Here is a 15,032-nt window from a genome sequence, read left to right as displayed (position 1 = left end):
GGAACATGGCCAGACAGCCTGGAAAACACACAACAACCTGTGATCCCGGCCATGAAAGCCTTCGACAACAGATAAAGGTATGTTGCCATTTTTCCAACTTCAGTGTCCTGGAGGTTGTGCCCGATTCAGGCCACAGGAGGGAGCTGTTGCTCCATCCGCTATGACAGTGAGCCCTTGATCACAGACTTTTCCTCCTGTTCTTTGATTGCTGGTATTTCTGGTATTTTATGGTATCGTAAAATACCTCCGTCCTTAAGCGGTGCTTAATTTCTCTACTCACAGATCACAGCTGTTTTCGAACGTAACAATAAAACAATCAATCAACAATAAAACAAGTCATAGGTCAACATACAATAAATATACTGATAAAATCCTGGGTTGGCTCTAAAAAAAGAACTGGACCAAAAAAAATGCAAATAGTATCAGATTCGATCAGGGTGAGGTAGATCCCAGAACTATTGTCCCGTTAAAGTGCTGGCGAAGGCATACACTATGGCCGGCTAAAGGAATAGGGTATAAGTGAGGTGAGCAACAGGCCGATCCTTTACTATGGAGGCCTGTTGGAAGAGTCAAGTTTTCAGGCTCTTCCGAAAGGTGAGGAGGGTAGGGGCCTGCCTGATCTCCCTGGGGAGCGAGTTCCAGAGCCGGGATGGGAGCCACGTCGGAGAAGGCCCTCTCCTTCGTCCCCACCAACCACGACTGCGAAGGTGGTGGGATCGAGAGAAGGGCCTCCCCCGACGAGCCAAGAGAACGTGCGGGTTCATAGGGGGAAATGTGGTCACGAAGGTAGGTGGGTCCCGAACCGTGTAGGGCTTTGTAGGTGATCACCTGCACCTTGAATTAGGCTTGGAAAATAAATGACAGCCAATGGAGCCCCTTAAACAGAGGCGTTGAATGCGCCCTGTAATTCGCTCCAGTTAGAAGCCTGGCTGCCGAACGCTGGACTAGTTGCAGTTTCCGGGCCGTCTTCAAACACAAGCCCCACGTAGAGCGCATTGCAATAATCCAATCTAGAGGTAACTAAGGCATGGACCAACCTGGTCAGATCAGACTTCTCGAGGTACGGTTGCAGCTGGCGCACAAGTTTTAGTTGTGCAAAGGCCCTCCCGGCCACAGCCGACACCTGGGCCTCAAGTGTCAGCGTTGAGTCCAGGAGGACCCTGTTGGTTTATGGTTGTATGTGTATGAAATGTAAATCAAGTGTTTCTGCTGTTTTGCAAGAGTGTGTGTTTCAGCAATGAAACAGTTAACAGCAGGCTAGGTTGACTGACAGCCTGTTGTGACTGCTGTTGACCTATCAGGCATGGTTTCTGGCTTTGGAGGTCGGGAACTTCCTTCGGACTGAGGAATGTGTTTTCTTATCTCTCTGTGTGTTGAGCTGTGCTTGCTGAGCAAAGAGGCAATAGAAGAATGCCAGCTCAGAGCGATGGCATTTGTAAATATGTATTATAGATATTGAAATGAATGTTTGGACTTCAGACTACGGATGTGTTTGAGTCTGACATTTGAACAGAGGAATTGGTGAGGCAGCCGTTTCACCAATTCATCAGGGTGCTGGTGTGCAGATGATCGATGGTGTTTTTGAAGAAACCCACCCGGCACACACCCTGACCCCACGATGACAGACCCCCAGGCTGCAGACCTGCGCCTTCAGGGGGAGTGCGACCCCGCCAAGCACAGGTTGCCACCCTGTGCCCCGATCGGACATACGACTGACCTGGAGGACCTCTGTCTTGTTGGGATTAAGTTTCAGCTTGTTCACCCTCATCCAGCCCATCACAGCTGCCAAGCACTGGTCCAGTACCTGAGGGGCTTCCTTGGAGTTTGGTGGAAAAGAGTAGTAGAGTTGGGTGTCATCTGTGTAGAGATGGCACCACACTCCAAAACTCCGGATGACCTCTCCCAGCAGTTTCATGTAGATGTTAAAAAGCATGGGGGACAGAATAGAACCTTGCGGGACCCCACAGGTCAATGGCCAGGGGTCCGAGCAGGTGTCCCCCAGCTTCGCCAACTGGGAATGGCCCTCCAGGAAGGACTGGAGCCACTGCAGAGCAGAACCCCCAAGGCCCATCCCAGAGAACCGTCCCAGAAGGAGACCATGGTCAATGGTATTGAAAGCTGCTGAGATGTCCAAGAGAACCAGCAGGGTCACACTCCGCCTGTCCAGCTCCCTGCGGAGGTCATCCACCAAGGTGACCAAAGCCGTCTCAGTACTGTGACCAGTTCTGAAACCAGACTGTGATTGGCCCAGAAAATCAGTATCACCCATCCCGCACATTCTGCCTCCCCCCCCCCCCTCAGGTAAACCCCAGTGTCCACCCAGTGAAGTGTCTCCAGAACAGTTTATTATAAATTGCACAAAAGTTATTAAAAACAAGATTAAGCAGTTAAAAATGGCTCAAAATGCCAGAATGTGCGGGTGAGGGGTCATGGGAGGTCATCAACAAGAGATGGACGGAGGCCTGAGCCCCTAAAGTCATAATCACCCGGGGAGGCCTCAGTTCTGCGGGGGGCGCCGGGGCTTCTCTCCGAGGCTGAGGCGGCGGCGGAAGAAGCCCACCAGGGCCGAGACGTCGTTGAGGGGGTCCTGCGGGGAGGTGGGCTTCCTGGACGCGGAGGGGAAGAGGCTGGAGAGGCGGAAGCCCCCGAGAGACCCGGGCAGAGGAGGAGACCGGGAGGGAGCTCTGGTCCTCAGTGAGGCCTCCCCAAGCCCCTCCCTAGCCTGCTTGCTCCCTTTCTTCTTGGTGGGGGCCACAACCGGGGTCCCAGGGTCTATGGGGGAGTCCTGGGGAGAGGCAGGCTTCTTGGAAGCGGAGGAGAAGAGGCTAGAGAGGCGGAAACCCCCCGGGGACCCCGGCGGAGGGGTGCAAGAGGGAGCTTGCTTGCCCCCTTCCTGCCTGGTGGGGGTCACAACGGGGGTCCCAGGTCCCTCCGCCACCCGGGTCAGGGGTCTCTGGGGGTCAGCCGGAGAGGGCAGGGAAGCAAGCGTGTGTCGCCGGTTGAGGGACTGCGAGGGGGACCCCTCCCCAAACGAGAGTCCTTCAAAGGAGTGCCCCCCCTGCAGAGAGGCCCCCCCACGCGGCCGGTCCCTGGGGTGGAGGGCACCCCCGAGGAGGAGGGCATCCAGCTGCACGGACTCCAGGCCCGGGTCCCGCGAGGAGCAGGTGGCGATGGAGCGGCGCTTGGACTTCCCCACTCGCTGCTGCTGGCTCCGGCGCAAGGCCACCTCCCGGGCACGGTTCTCCTGCAGAAGGAGGGAGGAAAGCAGGGGGTGGGCTCAAGGCAATTGGGGGGGGGGCAAGGGAATGGAGCAGAGTGGGGGTGGGAGGTTCTCCAGCACTTCTGCGACACCCCTCAACAAATTTCTTTCTTCCTTCCTAGTAGTATTGATACTCCACCCTTCTCACCCTGACGTGACTCAGGGCAGATCACAGAACATATATATGTGATTATAACAACGACAATACAGACAACAGAGAGAGGATGCCTTCCAGAGATGTGGGTGAAACGTCAGGAGAGAATGCTTCTGGAACATGGCCATATAGCCTGGAAAACACACAACCACCCTGTGATTCCGGCCATGAAAGCCTTCGACAGCATATATATAAGCTTTCCCATCTTTCGGCATCTTTGGAGGCTGTGCTCAGTTCCGGCCACCGAGGGTGCTGTCGCTCCATCTCCCTGAGGAAGAACTTCCTTTGTTTGTAAATTTCCTCCTTTTTCTCTGATTAAAATGCCAAGCCTAAATAACTCCCTGCTTTAATGCAGTTCCTATTTACCACTCAGTTGCTTTCGAACCATTAGGTAGGCAGAATCTGGGCGAAAGATCAGGAGCTCACCCTGACCCAGGCTTCGAACTCTCAACCTTCTGGTTGGCAAGATTTATTGCAGCCTGGTGATTAACCTGCTGTGCTAAAGCTCGGCCCCAAATGGCTGCTGGACTCTCTTGCTGATCCCATGCCTGAACTGGTGAAGAGAAGAAGACGCATCAAGGCTTCCCCCTCTTCTTGAACCTCAAGCAGAGCCTCCTGTGTGTTCACTCTCTTGTTTTCCATCGTAAGCTCACACACAGCACTGCCTCCTCTGATGAAGCTACCAAGCAGTAGCGCAGAAGGTTAAACCTCTAGTTGCAGGAAATCTGTTGACCGGAGGGTTAGCAGTTCATATCTACAAGTCGGGGTGAGCTACTGTCTGTCAGCCCTAGCTTCTGCCAACCTAGCACTTCGAAAGCATGCAGTGCGAGTAGATCAATAGGTCCCGCCTTGGCAAGAAGGTAAAAGGGCGGCCCATGCAGATATGCAAAAACATGCTGGCAACAGATTGGAGATATCTATGGATAACAGACTCCTAGGCATTGTTGTACCCTCTCTGACCTTAAACACCACACCAGTTGAGTATTAATAGCTAGCAGTTTGTTGAAAAATATATAAAAGCCAAGCAGTAAAAATGATGCAAACAGTATAGTCCAAAAAGGTATCTTCAATAAATGACCATTAGTCCATGAATTTCAAGGTACAAAGATAAACACAAGGAACAAAGTGGCAAAATCCACAAGAACAAGGCAGCATAAAATCCCAATACTTAGAACAGGAACTTGGCAAGACGGGAACCATGAAACTAGAAATACACTTAGAAGGAAGACTGGCATGAAAAAGCGACATTGCCCACACTGAGATGAAAAGCTTTCCCTTGTCTCTTATAAAGCCTTTCCTATCTCATGCAATGAAAAGAACACATTCCGTTTCACTTTCCCACCACATAAAGATTTACTTTCCCTTTTTCCCCTGAGATGGGCTGACCTTCAATAGACCTGTGAACTCTCCCTTTGTTTACAAAAGTCTTGTCATCTATCTTCAAGCTCATTAAACTCTGCACCTGACAAATCATCCTCAGAAGACAGATTCTCAAGAGAAAACCTGCTGAAGGCCTCTCTTAGGAATTTGACCTTGAGTACCCACACTCTGTTTGAAAGAAACCTCAAGCTCGAAGACAAGCCTGTCAAGAAAACCATTATCCCCATTGCCGTCAGACACAGGCCTAGAAACCCCAGCATCCCCATTGACCTCGGACGCTATCACAGGCTGAAATACATCAGGCATGGAAAACGGAACGAGCACACCTCCCAGTGGCCGGAAGTGGAGCATCGCCTCCAGACGCCGGAGATGAAAAGAGGAAAGCCTTTACCTCTGTTTGTGTATTGTATGTCGTTGTGTAAAAGGCATTGAATGTTTGCTTTATATGTGTTTCTGTATTCTGCTCTGAGTTCCTCCGGGCAGATAGAGAAGAATATAAATAAAGGGTATTATTATTATTATTATTATTCAGTTCTCCTGCACATCTGGGAAGGACTGGTGGGGGATAGGGCCCAACCACCCGCCTCCCCTTCAGGGCCCGGACCCTCACCTGGACAGCTGCCAGGAAGCGCTCTGCGAAGGCCTGGAAGACGGCGCAGGAGTCGGGGAGGCTGAAGCCAAGCGGCTCCTCACAGAGGAAGTCGGCCAGGGCGGCCTGTGCCCGGTGCATCTCCTCCCAGGAGGCCCAGGCTGACCTCAGCTCCGCCTCGGCCCCCTCCAGGAAGGGCCCCAGGCGCCCCTCCCAGCCCAGGCCCCCCAGATGCCCCCGGGCCCCCTGCAGGCGCACCCCCAGGCCCCGCAGCTCCGCCAGCACCTCGCCCTCCACGATCCTGGAACAAAGTGGAGAGAGGAAGAGAGAGGCTGGGATAGCCCAACTGCCTCAGGGACCCGCCATGCAATGGAGAGCCCCAGGTCAGAGGGCCTGAGGGAGGGCTCAGAGGGCCAGGACCACCTCCCCACTCACCGCGAGGCCGGTCCCACATGTGGCAGCTTGGTGGGGAAGCACAGCAGAGCAGGCTCCTTCCTCTCAGCCTCCTGTGGAGAGAAGCAGATGGTCAGGGAGACCCCAACTGTGCCCCCAATGCCCCCCTCACACTTTGATGATCAAGCCCCCTCCTCTGCCCCGGACATGTCATGATGAAATACGATTTTGTTGGAGTAATGGTTTGTGTGGTATGAAATGTTCACTCATTGTGAAAGCTAGTGTGTGTGCAATTCCAGTAGAGCAATGGTTAAACGCATAGAGTAAGAGTCATTGCTAGAGAGACATTGTGTAGCTTCCGTTACGTAGCCAGACATTTGTCACTGGGAATGGAATGTGGCCGCACACAGTTTTACTGATAATGTTCTTTGCCGGTCGCCATCAATCTAGCCGGACATGAGGATGAACTTCTCCGGCTGTGTGCTTTGTAAATAGCTGTAATTACTTCAATAAAAGTTAAGTACCACCGGGCTAGGCAGACAGATACGTGTGGATGTTCGTGGATGTTTGATCGCTAGATCGCCCACGGAGGGGAGTTTGAGACGGAGCTCTGGATAAGTCTCAATTTAATCCTCACACCATAGATATATGGTTTGAATGGAATTGTATGAAAGATGAATGAATGAAAGCTAATAATTTGAAGACACCCTTCTAAGGAGATGAGGTCTGGAAAACAACTAACTGTAATTAAAAGTTGCTGAACTGCCAACATTGATCAGAATTGTGACAAATTATTAACTGTTGAAATTGCTGATTTGATGAACTTTTGTGGGGAAACAACGTGTTTACATTAATCAGAGACAATGCCTCTTTCACGTTAAGAAAATGTTTACAAGATTAAGAAGCAAGTCAACACAAGGCTCCTTGAGAATCAACACCAATCAAGAAGAGTCAACATCTGCCAGGAGACTGAGTTGGAGCCAGGATGTTTCAGGATGGAAGATGTCCTCCTTATCTCAAGGGAAGGGGAAGGAGTGTGTTTTGGAGTTCTTTTTCTCTTTTGAAGTTTTGGCATTTTAGAAGTTTTGTGCATTGGCAGATTTGCAAGTAAGCAGTCTGGCCTAACAGGTGTTCTTCACGGCATTGGATTATTACCTTCTACTGACTGCCTTTGCAAAGGCAGTGAGTAGAATACAGTTTAAAAGTCTCTAATGTCACAAATCAATCTGAAAACAAGGCAGCATGAACTTCAAAACACCATCCAAAATACAGGATCCAGGCATGAACAAAAGCAAGAATACTTTTCCAAGAGCATAGACAGGACGGGAACTCTGCTTCCAAAACCAATGTTGCTTAGTCTGAAATCTTTCCCTGTTTCTCCCTTATTTAACCATGCTTACAGGCTAAGAAAGCATTCCTTTGTCCTTGAGTTCCCACACGTTTACCAGCTACCCTAAGAGAACGTCTGGGACTATGAACTTTTAACCTTAACCTTATATCTCTATCTAAGGAAGACTCCTCTGACTCGCTGCCAGAGACACCTGGGACTTGTTGATGTTCTGAACTCTGTTGATGTTCTGAATCCTGTGAAAGGTCACTCTTATCACTGGCTTCTGCTTCCCTGCTAGTCTGTGGCCTCTCTAATAATTCAGAGCCTTCAACATTTCCCTCATCAACATTTCCATGGTCAGCCTGCATAGACCCACATCTCCCTTCATCATCAGACTAAACCACAACAGTATGCCTGTATGTCCAATGTTGTTCTGTAAAAGTTCTGATATACCTCTCACACTGAAATTGCAATAAAAAGAACCTTGTTTAAAAAGTATTCATGAGAGAGACTCACCAGGGCCACAAAGTGGAGGAGGTCCATGCCGGGTCTGTTGGCTTTGGTGTCCGTCAGGCGGAGAAGGGAAGGCACTCGGAAGCCCAGCGCAGACCCTGCGTAGCCCCCCTGCAAGAGGAGGAAGAGGAAGGGGAACCGGGGAAGGGTCTGCCGCCCACAGCGTCCCCTCCCCACGCTATCTCCTTGTATATAATAATAATAATAATAATAATAATAATAATAATAATAATAATAATATCTTCCCCCCCTCTGTAACACTCCAGGCCTGAAGCCACCTATGACCATAGCATCACATAGAAGTCCAGAGTAAAGGCAATCAGTTTACACAAAAGATATCTAGTAAAAAGCAGGGATAAGGAAATAAGGTGTAGAATCCAAAAAGTCAGCGATCCATTATCTCTGGTAAATCCAAAAGCAAGACAGTCCAAAGATAAGTCCAAAACAGAAAGGCAGAAGAAATCCATAAGCAAAACTTGAACAAGGATACAAAACAAGAACATGAAAAAATTCAAGAAAGCTTGAATCCCAAATCCAAGACCTGAAACAGGAACTAGAGAACGCAGGCCTAGCAGTACTTGAAAGCCACGTTGCCTGAACTGAAATCAGAGCGTCCGTTAGCTCCTAATAAACAGATATGAAAGCATGAAGCCTGCACTGAAATTTCTGCTTCCCACAAAGCTGTGTTGATCTACGAATCTGGCTATCTGCTCTAATCTCCAAACGTGCCTCCTTGCTGAGGTCTTTATCATCAGGTGCTTCCCCATGAGAGTTTCTCATCAATTCGTCTTCACGGAAGCTTCATGGGAAGCAGAAATTTCAGGGCAAACATCATGCTTTCATGTCTGTTTATTCGGAGCTAACGGACGCTCTGATTTCAGTTCAGGCAACGTGGCTTTCAAGTACAGTAAAGTCTCACTTATCCAACATAAACGGGCCGGTAGAATGTTGGATAAGTGAATATGTTGGATAATACGGAGGCATTAAGGAAAAGCCTATTTAACATCAAATTAGGTCATGATTTTACAAATTAAGCACCAAAACATCATGTTTAACAACGAATTTGACAGAAAAAGTATAATTACTGTATTTACGAATTTAGCACCAAAATATCATGATATATTGAAAACATTGACTACAAAAATGCGTTGGATAATCCAGAATGTTGGATAAGCGAGTGTTGGATAAGCGAGAGACTACTGTACTGCTAGGCCTCCGTTCTCTAGTTCCTGTTTCAAGTCTTGGTTTTGGGATTCAAGCTTTCTGGAAGTTTTTCATGTTCTTGTTTTGTATTCTTATTCATCTAGAGAGGATGATTCCTGTTAATGTGGGATTTGTGTATTGATAGTGTTTAAATGCAATTTGTGCCATGCTTGTATTGTAACTGATTGCATCATCCAGAATGTACTATAGTGTGGAAAGAGCTAATTGCCAAGAAGCTATGATGACCTTGATGTGTGGCTGGAACTAGGGAGTATCCAGACACAAGTGTTTGTGCATAATGATTGCATCAGTTCAATTCAGTTGAGTTCTGTTTGCCTAGAGTTCGAGTCAAGTTCTGTTGGACAGCAGAGCAGTCCTGTGTTCGTCTGTCGTCTGCAAGTCTGTTTGTGTTTATTGCTGCAGACAGGAAAACTTTGTAAATAGTTTTACCAACGTCTCTGAGTGTCTCTTCGTTCTGTGTTCCACTGCTGCCATCCAACTACTGCTGCGCTGTAAATACTCTGACAATGCCAACTTCTGGGTCTGGCTTTGAGGTTGAAAAGCAATTACATCCTCGGACCCTGTACCTGTGCCTGCATCTCTATCTGACAGATTCACTTTCTTCGCCTGTATCAGAAGGAATCCCAGGAAAGCCCACAAATCCAGTCAGGCATTAGGGAACCCATCAGCCTCTCGTTGTTGTTGTGACTGCTGCTGAGCTACAACACCCTCCTCGAAGGACAGCCAGGCCTTACCTGGTTCATGTAGTTCCCTGCCCTCAGGACCAGCCGGATGACACTGTGGAGCTCCTCGCAGTTCAGGATCTCTGAAGAGAGGGCAGAAAGGCATCGAAGTGCCCACTTTGAAGGGAAACCCCACTGTTCCCAGCTGCCCCGTGAGGACCCCTGCCTTCTCCTGCCCCCTACTTACCCGTTGCTGCGTCCGTGAGGGTCTGGATGGCAGATCGTAGGCTGCTGAGCTGCGGGAAGAACTCTTCCCGGAGGAGCAGGATCTGCAGGCGGAGGGCGAAGCTGGGGGGACAGAGAGGGTGGGGAGGGGTCTCTTTGGGGTGGGATCCCAGGCGACCCCCTTCTCAACCCCCATGTCACTCACCTGGGCACCTGGACCAGGAGCAGCGCAAAGAGCTCAGGCTCCAGGAGGCGGTTGTGGTCACCTTGGAAGGCCAGCAGTCGCTTGACCTGCATGGAAGGTGTCAGGGGTCAGGATATAGCACAGGCATGGGCAAACTTCAGGCAATATATAATAATAACTAAACACAGAATCATAGAATCATAGAATCATAGAATAGTAGAGATGGAAGAGACCACATGGGCCATCCAGTCCAACCCCCTGCTAAGAAGCAGGAAATCGCATTCAAAGCACCCCCGACAGATGGCCATCCAGCCTCTGCTTAAAAGCCTCCAAAGAAGGAGCCTCCACCACAGCCCGGGGGAGAGAGTTCCACTGGTGAACAGCCCTTCTCACGGTGAGGAAGTTCTTCCTGATGTTCAGGTGGAATCTCCTTCCTTTCCTGTAGTTTGAAGCCCTTGTTCTGCGTCCTAGTCTGCAGGGCAGCAGAAAACAAGCTCCCTCCCTCCTCCCTAGGACTTCCCTTCACGTATTTGTACATGGCTCTCATGTCTCCTCTCAGCCTTCTCTTCTGCAGGCTAAACATGCCCAGTTCTTTAAGCCGCTCCTCATAGGGCTTGTTCTCCAGACCCTTCATCATTTTAGTCGCCCTCCTCTGGACGCTTTCCAGCTTGTCAACATCTCCCTTCAACTGTGGTGCCCAAAATTGGACACAGTGTGATTCCAGGTAAAGTGGTCTGACCAAGGCAGAATAGAATAAGGGGGAGCAGGACTTCCCTGGATCTAGACGCTATTCCCCTCTTGATGAGGCCAGAATCCCGTTGGCTTTTTTAGCTGCCGCATCACATTGTTGGCTCATGTTTAACTTGTTGTCCACAAGGACTCCAAGATCTTTTTTTTACACGTACTGCTGTCGAGCCAGGCATCCCCCATTCTGTATCTTTGATTTCCATTTTTTCTGCCGAAGTATCTTGCATTTGTCCCTGTTGAACTTCATTTTGTTAGTTTCGGCCCATCTCTCTAATCTGTCAAGATCCCTTTGGATTCTGCTCCTGTCTTCTGGAGTGTTGGCTCTCCCTCCCAGTTTTGTGTCGTCTGCAAACTTGATGATCGTGCCTTCTGACCCTTCGTCTAAGTCCTTAATCAAGATCCTGAACAGAACCGGGCCCAGGACGGAGCCCTGCTTGTGGCACTCCACTTGTCACTTCTTTCCATGATGAAGACGACGCATTGGTGAGAATCACCCTTTGGGTTCGTTCGCTTAGCCAATTCCAGATCCACCTAACCGTAGTTTTGTCTAGCCCACATTTTACTAGTTTCCTTGCCAGAAGGTCGTGGGGGACTTTGTCGAAGGCCTTACTGAAATCCAGGTACGCTACATCCACAGCATTCCCTGTATCGACCCAACTCGTAACTCTATCGAAAAAAGAGCTGTGTATTCTAAACAATATCTGAAAAATATGCACCCCAATAAAGGTTCAAAGCATAGAACACAATATGTATATTAGAGCATCATATACATAATAATGTTAACAATAATACAAATAATAATACAACTGATGACCAAATTCAGTCAGCTGTAGTGGCACATAGTCGTAACTTACAGAGTAGTAACAGAGTGTCATGGGACCAATTCCCAGGGCTGAATTTGCAAGCCCTGGATTTGGAGCCATAACATAAACAATCCTGAATGCCTCAGGAAAGCACCTGGCAGCAGAGCATGGGAACTCGGGGTTGAAAATCTAAACAATTATAATGAGTAGTTTGTGTGGGAATAGTAGAAATGTGAGACAGGGGGTGGGATTTGGTGATGATATTTACGTGTGGTGTTACGTTGCAACCAAGGTGATAAAATTGCTTGTATGTAAACATTATGTCATTCTCGACTTTTTCCAAGTCGTGTGTTCTTCAATAAAGATCGGTTCTGATAGCAGCTGTCTTTGATCTGCGTTCATGCTGGTTGTTTGAAGTGAGCAGGACAACAGAGTATAAAGATTGATAGACTGCAATCATCCAGATTTAAATGCTACACAGAGCAGCTTTCAGTATACAAAGCTATTGGCTCAAACCTGGCTTGGAGTCAAAACAAATCAAAGTCTCTGTAGTCTTGGAGCAGTTCTATAGGACTCCTCAGGTTGTAAATGCAGTCAATTAGCCGTAGCTTCAGTTTGTTGACAATAAATTCAGTTTTTCAGAGATAAGCTTCCAAATATGTATATGATGCTCTAATATACATATTGAGTTCTATGCATTGAACCTTTATCGTGGTGCATATTTTTCAGATATGTGCAAACTTCAGCCCGGCAGGTGTTTTGGACTGCAACTCCCACCATTCCTCACAGCCTCAGGCCCCTTCCTTTTCCCCCTCAGCCGCTTAAGCGGCTGAGGGGGAAAAGGAAGGGGCCTGAGGCTGTGAGGAATGGTGGGAGTTGCAGTCCAAAACACCTGGAGAGCTGAAGTTTGCACATCCCTGAGCGAGACTTAAGGTGAGATAGCAAGGAAGGAACCCGAACTACTCACCTCCTCGGGGTCCGGCAGCATCTTGCTCAGCTCCAGCAACCTCTCCGCCCCGAAGCAGGCACCGTCTCCCTCCTGCAGCGCTGCCACCATCTCCGTGGGGGGCCTGGAAGGAGAAGAGAGGAGTAATGATGATGATGATGTTGATGCTGTTGACCTATGCAGCCGAAAGACAGTTGCATCCGTCAAGTAGGAATTTAGGTACCACTTTATGCGGGGAGGCTAATTTAACCAATTTAGGACACCATAAAACTTTCCAGCAGCATGCAGAAGAATGAGGAAGTACTCCATCAAGGACTTGGTGTCACAGTGGATGATGACGCGGCAGTTGCCCCTGTGGCTGGAATTAAGCATACCCTCATGAAGCCGGAAGCTGGAAAAATGTTAAATTGCCTCTGTGTCTGTCTATATGTGGTTGTCTATATGTCTAATGCCATTGAATGTTTGCCATCTATAGGCACATTGTGATCCGCCCTGAGTCCCCTTTGGGGTGAGAAGGAAGGGCGGAATATAAATGCTGTAAATAAATACTGATAAATAAATAAATATTGGAGTGCTGTTACCTTCCCGCCAAAGTGGTACCTATTCATCTACTCATATTTGCATGTTTTTGACAGTCAGCTAGATATTAGAGATGATAATAATAATAATAATAATAACAACAACTTTATTTTTGTATCTCGCCTCCATCTCCCCGAAGAGACTCGGGGCGGCTAACATGGGGCCAAACCCAAACAATTACAATAGAACAAAATAAAGTACATACAAGACTAACATAGTAAAACAATAAAATAGTAATAATAGCATGATAAAACATAATATAAAAACAGTACAAAAACTTAAACGAAGGTGAACTGGACCTTCTGCCCTGACAGAGCCACGGTTGCCCTGGAAAACTTCTGCTAAAAACTCTACCGGGCCAGGAATGGCTTGTTTCAGGGATGGTTCCTTGCCTTGCCTGGTCTATACTGAAGCCTGCTGCAGCGCTATCCCTCTCCAGCCACCCATTCCTTGCTTTCATCACAACCCAGCTCCACTCGTGTCCCTCAATTCCATAGGATGGAACCATGGGTGTGAAAAGAGCCGCAGCGGCACAATGGGTGAAACCCTGGTGCTGTTGAATTGCTGGTCTGAAGGTTGGTGGTTCGAATCTGCAAGACGGGGTGAGCTCCTGCTGTTAGCCCTAGCTCCTGCCAACCTAGCCGTTCGAAAACATGCAAATGTGATTACATAAATAGGTACTGCTTTGGCAGGAAAAGACACTCTGAGGGATCCTGCCGGCCACACGACCAGGAGGTGACAATGCAGTACTCAGCCAACACTGAAAAACTTGTCCAAACTGGTTCTGCAGCAGCAGAACAGAAACAGTACCAAATCAATTCCCAGGTCTTTGCAGGCTGAGCTTCATGCACTTCAATGTCCAGTTAACACACATACAGCACAGCGCCTTTGCAAATCATGACATAATGTCCCACTAGCATTAAATGGAGCCCCCGGTGGCGTAGTGGATAAAAGTCTCGTGACTTGAAAGTTGGGTTGCTGACCTGAAGGCTGCCAGGTTCGAATCCCACCCGGGGAGAGTGCGGATGAGCTCCCTCTATCAGCTCCAGCTCCATGCGGGGACATGAGAGAAGCCTCGCTCAAGGATGGTAAAAATATCAAAACATCCGGACAATGTCCCCTGGGCAACGTCCTTGCAGACGGCCAATTCTCACATATCAGAAGCAACTTGCAGTTTCTCAAGTTGCTTCTGACACGAGAAGAAAAGCATTAAATGGCCTTCCCAGCTTCACTTCCTGGACTGGGGGGGAATCCTTTGTTCAGAGTCATTAGCTGCCCCTGATTGATTCCTGTCTGGAATTCTTCTGTTTTCAGAGTGTTGCTCCTTACGTCTATCTGTGGAAGATCCTGGGTGGGGAAAATAACTCTTGTCTGTTGGGAGGCCAGTGTGAATTTTGTAATTAATCGCTTTGATTAGCATTAAATGGCCTTCCCAGCTTCACTTCCTGGACTGGGGGGGGGGGGGGAGAATCCTTTGTTCAGAGTCATTAGCTGCCCCTGATTGATTCCTGTCTGGAATTCTTCTGTTTTCAGAGTGTTGCTCCTTAACGTCTATCTGTGGAAGATCCTGGGTGGGGAAAATAACTCTTGTCTGTTGGGAGGCCAGTGTGAATTTTGTAATTAATCGCTTTGATTAGCATTAAATGGCCTTCCCAGCTTCACTTCCTGGACTGGGGGGGGGGGGGGGGAGAATCCTTTGTTCAGAGTCATTAGCTGCCCCTGATTGATTCCTGTCTGGAATTCTTCTGTTTTCAGAGTGTTGCTCCTTACGTTTATCTGTGGAAGATCCTGGGTGGGGAAAATAACTCTTGTCTGTTGGGAGGCCAGTGTGAATTTTGTAATTAATCGCTTTGATTAGCATTAAATGGCCTTCCCAGCTTCACTTCCTGGACTGGGGGGGGGGGGGGGAGAATCCTTTGTTCAGAGTCATTAGCTGCCCCTGATTGATTCCTGTCTGGAATTCTTCTGTTTTCAGAGTGTTGCTCCTTACGTTTATCTGTGGAAGATCCTGGGTGGGGAAAATAACTCTTGTCTGTTGGGAGGC

At 48.6% G+C, this 15,032-nt stretch overlaps 1 protein-coding gene across 1 annotated transcript in view; it reads right to left on the bottom strand.

Moving 5' to 3' along the window:
• Window positions 1-2,323: 2,323 nt before the first annotated feature.
• The window catches only part of LOC103281637 (FH2 domain-containing protein 1), a 14,411-nt gene continuing 1,702 nt past the window's right edge, over window positions 2,324-15,032 (bottom strand). Inside the window, exons 3-10 of the mRNA XM_062974351.1 lie at window positions 12,431-12,533; window positions 9,935-10,020; window positions 9,752-9,852; window positions 9,577-9,647; window positions 7,622-7,729; window positions 5,818-5,888; window positions 5,404-5,683; window positions 2,324-3,244 (exon numbers count right to left, since the gene is read on the bottom strand). Coding sequence (XP_062830421.1) covers window positions 2,498-3,244; window positions 5,404-5,683; window positions 5,818-5,888; window positions 7,622-7,729; window positions 9,577-9,647; window positions 9,752-9,852; window positions 9,935-10,020; window positions 12,431-12,533 — 1,567 coding nt within the window. The 3' untranslated portion in view covers window positions 2,324-2,497. The remainder of the gene's footprint in view (window positions 3,245-5,403; window positions 5,684-5,817; window positions 5,889-7,621; window positions 7,730-9,576; window positions 9,648-9,751; window positions 9,853-9,934; window positions 10,021-12,430; window positions 12,534-15,032) is intronic.

This window comes from Anolis carolinensis, chromosome 3 (genome assembly GCF_035594765.1).
Source record: "Anolis carolinensis isolate JA03-04 chromosome 3, rAnoCar3.1.pri, whole genome shotgun sequence".
NCBI lineage: Eukaryota > Metazoa > Chordata > Lepidosauria > Squamata > Dactyloidae > Anolis > Anolis carolinensis.
Note: the sequence above shows the minus strand (reverse complement) of the source record. Positions and strands in the feature narration are given on the sequence as shown.